The sequence below is a fragment of the Pipra filicauda genome, unplaced genomic scaffold (genome assembly GCF_003945595.2).
Source record: "Pipra filicauda isolate LSUMZ 115617 unplaced genomic scaffold, ASM394559v2 scaffold935_size64145_pilon, whole genome shotgun sequence".
In the NCBI taxonomy this organism is placed as follows: domain Eukaryota; kingdom Metazoa; phylum Chordata; class Aves; order Passeriformes; family Pipridae; genus Pipra; species Pipra filicauda.
In genome coordinates this window covers 14,927-22,410 of record NW_024105126.1, presented here as the reverse complement: position 1 = coordinate 22,410, position 7,484 = coordinate 14,927, and the positions used below count along the sequence as shown (strand labels likewise).

The window sequence follows — 7,484 nt, the reverse complement described above, 5'->3', positions numbered from 1 at the left end:
GGGCTAGTGGAAGGTGTCCCTGCCCACAGCAGGGGTGGAACTGGATGAGCTTTAAGATCCTTTCCAACTCAGACCATCCTGTGATTGCATGATTCCCTGAAGGCAGAAAAACCAAGCCCATAAACTCCAACAGAAGAACTCTGTCAGAGAACTGTCCCTGAGCCAAGAACAAACTCAGTATAGGTTGAAAATGACCCCACCATGTGATGGAATGGGGTAACCACGTGCTGACAGGCTGCTCCTCCTCAGATGGAGTGACCACTAGGGTGAAATTAAGGCTTTGCCATATGGGTGGACTCGGGAAGAGTTTTCAGGTTGAAGTTTCCCAGGACAAAGACCCCAAAGGAATGAAGGATTGGGGTGTTAGGGGAGAAAACCTTGCTTTTACCAGCAACCAGCACTGCAGGAAGGCACCCAGGAGGGCTGCAAACCCCGGGCAGCTCTGCAGACCTCCACTAACACACTTCCCACCCTGCTGGGAGGTTCCCATCAGTGAGCCCCCATTCCCACCCCTCTGGTTGCCAAGAGAAACGCCATTTGGAATCCCACAGGTTGTCAAATCCGCAGCTGCTCGGCTTGCCTTGCTCTCCTAACATGAAAGACAGAGGCTGGAGGGTGAGATTTCCTTGTGCACAGCAAAGCAGGATGGAAATTTGGGACTAAATGCCAGGGGGATTTGCAATCCAACTTTGAAGTGTACAACGAGGAGCCACTGGTGACAATAGTGTGCTGGCTATTTTTAGCTCTGAATCCCTGAGGAACAAGGACAGCAGCAAAAACACCAATCCCACCAGACTTGCTTTGCAGAGAAATGCTTTTCATCTGGGCCAAAGGCAGGACTGTCCACTTCTCTGCACCAGGTTTGGGCTTGTGGCAGGAAAGAAGGGAACAGAATTGTAGGGATCGGTGCTTCTAAGGACAGCTGGGGAAATAGGGATGAGTGTGTGCAAATCTGCCTGTACACACACAGTTGTGGCTGAACGTTTCAGGGTCCAGATTTAATAAAATTTTTTCTCTTAGTTTTCCCTTGAGGATTAATGATTTTGGATCTGCGTGATGAGATGTGCAGCAGTGCTCAGGGAAGACAATGTCAGAGCAGCTCGGAAGTGATAAGAATACTAAGATGGGTTGAGTTGGAAGGGACTTTAAAGCTCATCTTGTTCCAACCCCCTGCCATGGGCAGGGACACCTTCCACCAGCCCAGGTTGCTCCAAGCCCCGTCCAACCTGGCCTTGGACACTCCAGGGATCCAGGGGCAGCCACAGCTTCTCTGGGCAACCTGTGCCAGGGCCTCCCCACCCTCACAGGGAAGGACTTCCCAATATCCCACGAAACCCTGCCCTCTGGCAGTGGGAAGCCCTTGTCCTATCACTACATGCCGTGTCCTGTCCCGTTTGCTCTGTCCTCATCATGCTGAGGGAAAGGAGGGGGAATTTCTCCCTGCACCACCCACTCCCAGTTGGCATCACCTTTCCTCCACTACAACATTACCCTGGGGGTGTTTGGCCTTTCTGGGCTTTCTTGGAGGTGGGTGGTTCAGATGAGGCTGGACAATCCCTGGTTCTCACTGTTTGCTGAGGGTGAGCCCATTTTGGGCTGTAAGGCCTGAGTTGAAGGTGCTGGGCAGAGGAGGATCATCTCCAGCACTGGGAGCTCATGGCTTGGAGCATTTCCTGACTGCTCTGAGGGCTCAGGGATGCTCATCCCTTGCCCTGGCACAGCAGCCAGGGTGAGTGCCCTCTCTGCTGTACCCTTAGCAGGTGTTAATAGCACAAACAGGCACATGTGCAAAGTTCTGCTGCTGCAAAATGTCCTTTCCTACGTATTCTTCAGGAATCGTGGGTTTAACATTTGCTTTGTGTGAGAACATTTACCCACTGGATCTACAGCACAGGTCAGCTCAGAGGGAAATGTTCTCTGCTTGTTCTTGCCACACAGACACAACTGGAGAGTTAGGAAGTAAAAAAAAAGGGGTCAGAAACAAGGCAGTGACTCGTGGCAAAGTGCAAGAGCTACAGGGGGGATCCCTCAGGGGTTTGTCTCTGTTGGGGTGGCCAAGATGATACTGAATTGCTGCCTCTCCAACCTGGAAGACCCTCCCTGACACAGGGCTGTGTCTCTCTGCTCCTCCACCAGCACTAAGGAGCTCCAGCAACATCCATTTGCAGCTTTAGAGTAAAAGGAACCCGAAAGAGCAACATTTGCAAAGTTGAAATGGGGGTGGTAAAACACGAGAAGGGAACTGTGGCACTGCCCTGGTGCCCTCATTCCTCTGGGTGCTGTGTCTCTAACTGGGTCTAACTGGGTGCTCTCCCCACAGTTTGACATGCAGAGGATAACGCTGGAGGAGCTGAAGCACATCCTGTACCACGCCTTCCGCGACCACCTCACGATGAAGGACATCGAGAACATCATCATCAACGAGGAGGAGAGTCTCAATGAGAACTCTGGCAACTGCCAAACAGAGTTTGAAGGTGAGGGAGGAACTTTCTGGGTTTCTAAACAATTATCCTCTTCCTGATTTGACTGTAAAACCCACTCTGTGCCGTGACATGCCATGGGCAGGGAGGTGTGATGTTAGTGGGGAGTTATTTTAGAGAAGCAATGACACACTTGGGGACCTGCAGAGCTGCCATCAGCCTTCCTCCATGGATCAGTAAAGCTGAGCCTGGTTCAGGCAGGAGGAGGAACTACTGGGTGCTTTGCCTTATGGCAAAATGGGATGGGGTTCAGCCAAAGGGATGTGCAGCCCATGCTGAGGTGAGTGTCTAAGACAGACTGAATTTCCCTACAGAAACTTCCATATTTCCCTCAGGTTGTCATGGAAAGACTTCACTGGCCCTGGCAGGCCCTACCAAGGTGTGTTAGGCTCTTCCAGCTTTCTGTTGTCTTTCCATAAACAGAAAAAGGTCTGTTCTGGGCTCCCAGGGAACAGCTGAGATGAGTCCTGTCCCTGCACTGGAACACCAGCAAGGAGCAAGGGTGGTGCCTCTGTACCCATGGCCTGGGGCACCTCTTGTTCTGAGCTGCAGGTTCAACCAGGACAGCTCATCTCAGCACCTGCGAGTGTCTGCAAAGTCAAGGGCTAAGCAGAGCTCAGAGGGAGTCAGAGAAAGGGAAACATTTGCTTCCTCTCATCAGTGTGAGAAGACCACCAAGTGCTCCCCAGCTCAGCCTCTGCAGTGGGGTTTGCACTTTGACAGAGCTGACACTGGCAAGAACATTCCCTCTTTTAAGGCATCTCAGGAGAAGGATTTTCTTGGCCAGAGGAGCTTGTGCTGCTCCAAAGCATTGCTGGCTGGAATAACTGGAGCTGTCCAGAGAAGCTGTGGCTGCCCCAGCCCTGGAAGTGTCCAAGGCCAGGTTGGAGCAACCTGGGCTAGTGGAAGGTGTCCCTGCCCAGGGCAGGGCCTGAAACAAGATGATCTTTAAGTTCCCTTCCAACCCAAACTATTCTTTGACTCTCTGAAATCAAGTGCAGAAGAGTCCAAGGAAATACCCCCAGAGAACCTGCAGGGTTGAGCACAACCCCCTGGGACAGCCACTGTGCTTTGCCACCCACAGCACTGCCACTTTCTGTGGGCCATCTGGGGGGAAATTCTGATACTCTGAGGGGTCAGACAAGCTTCTGAAAGGGCACCAGACCAAGACAATGAAGCATCTTTCAAACAAAGCAAAGCTGAACCTATTAGTGCAATTCTTAGCCTGGCTAATGAATGGCATTCAGCAGCTCTATCCAGCACACTGAATACTGCAGGAGAGATGGAGAAGAGCACAGCTGAATTTTAAAAAGCCTGCAGGAGAGAGGAAAGCAGCAACACTCTCTGAATCAAACCAAGCACCATTTTTTTTGTTCCTCCTGGAGAGCAGCAGGGAGGAAGAGATGCTGCTTATTGAATGGAGCTGTCAGTCCCCACTGACCTGCTGATTCACTGGAGGCACGAGCCAGTTCAGGCTCATTTCAGTTCTGGGGCTTGGGTGAACCATCCCAATCACCAGGAAAAAAAATTGGGTCCAAATACCTAAATGCTCAGCAGCTCGTTTTGGAAGTCCCAGCTTCCAAAAGTACAGCAGGAACAGCTTTTCTCGTGGGATGTTGGCATTGCTGGTGCCAGGCAGAACCTGGAAGCAAAACAGCCCCTTTTTTAGATGTTAAAAATACACACACACAAATCCAGCAGGGAATACAGATCAACTTGACCCTGTCAACAGCAGTGCAAAGTTTTGCTTCAGGTCCCAGAAGAAGGGACAGTTCTGGTCCGTGGCAGCTCTGACAGGAGCATTTCTCCCAGGAAAAGGCAGGCTGGGAGCAGGTTGTGTCCCTGCTGCTCTCCAGGTTGGACATACCATTACCTGAATGACCCAGTTCTGCTCTCAGAGTTCCCAATTCCCAAACACCAAGATCCCTACAGGGCTGAAAAGCAGAGCTTTGAGGGTCTCCTGGGTCAGTGACACCGCGGGAGAGCTGTCTCCATGTGAATCACTCACGTGTGGAGCAAGGGAGATGCTTTTTGGGTATAATTCCTGGAGTTTATTTTAGGTGCCACCTTGGGACGAGATGAATTGCACCTTAAAAAGCAATTCAACCCTTCAAATAGCAATTCAACTGTTCCTCTCAGCCCACAGAACCTCCCACCTCTATTTAATGGACATTTCATCCACCTCATTGAAGAGTCTTTGATAGGAATGAGGCCAAGATGAGCCCTGATGGTTTTTAGTGGGATTTGGGAATGGCTTAGAAAGGAAGAGACGTAGCAGATACTTCCAGTAGTACCTTGAAAGGGGGGATCTCCACTCACTCTCACCTCTGGGTGTGTTCTTGCCTTCAAAAGAGCAGCCCCCACACCTCCTCCCTGCTGTGGGCACAGACATCCCCCCTTCTCCACAGCCCTGCCAGGTGCTAAAGGGTCTTGCACAGGTAATAGAACCATCAGTACAAATATATTCCAATTTCTGCCATTCTCACAGATTTGCCCTCTTGGCTGCTTGTCAGGATAAGGTCTTTATGTGATATTTATGATTATGTAATATTCCTTCTATATTGACATAGATTATAGATCTCATACCTCTCACCCACACCCCCTTTCCCCCCCATACCATATTTGTATTATAGCCAGGGACAAGTCCAGGATTTTATTCAGTTCATTTTGAACATTAAAGTCACTTGTAAGACATCAAATCTAGGGAAAGACTACACCAGAACAGAGGCACAGTTATGTCTTCAGCCTTTATTTCTGTTTTTATTAATGCTTAGGGCAGGACAACAAAGATTAGATGTTTTTATGAGACACGAGAAAAGAACAACTGTTTGCAGCAACCTTGTGCTGCCAAAAATTTATAGCCCAAACCCCATTTGTCTGGCAGTTCCCTTTATCCAAACACTCAGGACATTAAGCTGGTGGCAGACAAGGGTTTGGGGTGGTTGTGGTGACCTGAGCTGTCTGTCACAGGTATTTTATCCTCAGCCCTGACACTCCAATCAGCTGGATGTGCCAGAGCCCCCTCCCTGCTCAGCTGAGGGCTTGGGAATGAAAAACTGGCCTCTTAAAACAAAAATAACTCCAGCCAGGCAGAGAAAGCCACAATCCCTCACCCCTGGCAGGGTGGTGACAGAGACACCATAAATACACTGCAGCTGTCCCTGGGAGCAGGGCTTTGGGGCAGGGGAGGAGGCTCTCAGGGCTCCCCTGGCCACCCCAAACCCACCGTGGGCATCACGACCAGCCCAGAGCCACAGCCAGGGGGGCCTCGAACGGTCTGGCCCCATCAACCCCGTGTCCTGGGGGAGAAGTTACAGTGACAATGGCTCTGTCTCTGCCCTTAATGACACCAGGGCGAGGTCTCCTCACTCCCTGGGTGCTGAGGAGGTGCAGGATGACCCAGCCTTGATTTGCCTTTGCTTCTTGAGCTCTCAGTGATGTTGGACAGCCCGGGGGTTGCACCTCACCCTGAGAAGTTTGAGGATCTCTCCAGAGGAGCTCCAGGTTCTGACCATGGACAAGGAACCAGCTCCCATGGGTGGTGTCAGAAACTCCCACTGGCAACCAAATGCCAAAGGGATGGAGCATCCAGCCCTGAGCCAGTGGAATCAGCAGGAACAGCACAGATGCCAAGCTCAAGGGATCTGTGGATTTGGAGAAGGGACAGAACTGAGGGCAAACCATCACCAGTAAGCAGGGGGGGCTGATGGGTGCTCATGTTTAAGAGGGCAGTTCACAGGTAACTGCTCCCAGGGAGGAACATCAGTAATTCCAGGTTCTCTGTGTCCCTGGGGATTGCAGGGGCAGGGGAACTGTTACGACATCTGTGAGCCCCAACCAACAGCAAGAGGGTCTTGCTGGGTCTTCAGCACCCTACAGACCTTTTCCCTTTCTCCTGGGGTTATCTGGGGGGTGATTTGCATATTTGGTGTGCCCTCAGTCTGTGAAGAACAGCCACAACAACTTCCCTGGATCCTGCTACCTCAAAATTCCATTTTTCCTTGCTAGTAGAACAGAAGTTATTCAATTCAGGAACATTTCTGCAAGAAACTCTGGCCATGGTTTACTCTGAAGAGGAGAGTTGCCATCACCAAAAGCCCAGACCAGTGTTCAGCTGCTGTTCCCCATCACCACAACCAGCCCCAGAGCCCCTCACTGAACAGCAGTGCTGACACTGAGGGCTGGTGCCAGTGCTGTGTCTGCTGCCTGGGAGTGTTTTCAAATAAAATAAGAGAAAATAAATCGAAAAATAGTAGAAAAAAATTAGAAATAAATAGAATGAAGAGAAAAAGAAAGAAAGAAAGAACCACAACCACAAAGTGCCAGAGCACCGTGCACAAAGCCAAGGAGCCACAGTATTGATTCTGTGAGCTTTATAAAGGAATTAAGAGGCAAGCAGTGCAAGCAGAAAGGGAGGAATTTGGGAGAGCTGCTGTGAGGGGGGGTTTCATTTCCTGCTCAGGGCACTGGCAGTGCAGAGTTTCCCTGCCCAGGGTACCCTTGACTCCAAGTCCTGCCTATGGAGGCTTCTTGTGCCTCAGGCACTGAGTGGGGAATGGTGTGGGAGCTGAGATTGGGACACAGGCACTGAACACCAGCCAGGGAAAGGGATGAGGGATAAATCTGCTGTTCAAAATGCAGCTTCCTGTGCTCAGAATCACAGAATATCTGAGCTGGGAGGGACCCCCAAGGATCCTGGAGTCCAACCCTCAGCCCTGCACAGGCCCAGCCCCAAGAGTCACCCCCTGTGCCCCAGAGGATCAGCCAAACCCTCCCTGAGCTCTGGCAGCCTTGGGGCTGTGCCCACTGCCCTGGGGAGCCTGGGCAGTGCCCAACCAGCCTCTGGGGGAAGAACCTTTGGCTGAGATCCAACCTGAGCCTGCCCTGACACAGCTCCAGCCATTCCCTGGTTGCTGTCCCTGGTCCCCCCAGAGCAGAGCTCAGTCCCTGCCCCTCCTCTGCCCCTGCCCAGGAAGGTGGAACTGCACTGAGGTCTCCCCTCAG

The 7,484-nt window shown here is 51.4% G+C and overlaps 1 protein-coding gene across 1 annotated transcript in view; it reads left to right on the top strand.

Moving 5' to 3' along the window:
- The first annotated feature begins 1,704 nt into the window (after positions 1–1,704).
- Positions 1,705–7,484, top strand: part of LOC120322476 (calcium-binding protein 8) — an 11,440-nt gene continuing 5,660 nt past the window's right edge. The window contains exon 1 of the mRNA XM_039391294.1: positions 1,705–2,474. Coding sequence (XP_039247228.1) covers positions 2,327–2,474 — 148 coding nt within the window. The 5' untranslated portion in view covers positions 1,705–2,326. The remainder of the gene's footprint in view (positions 2,475–7,484) is intronic.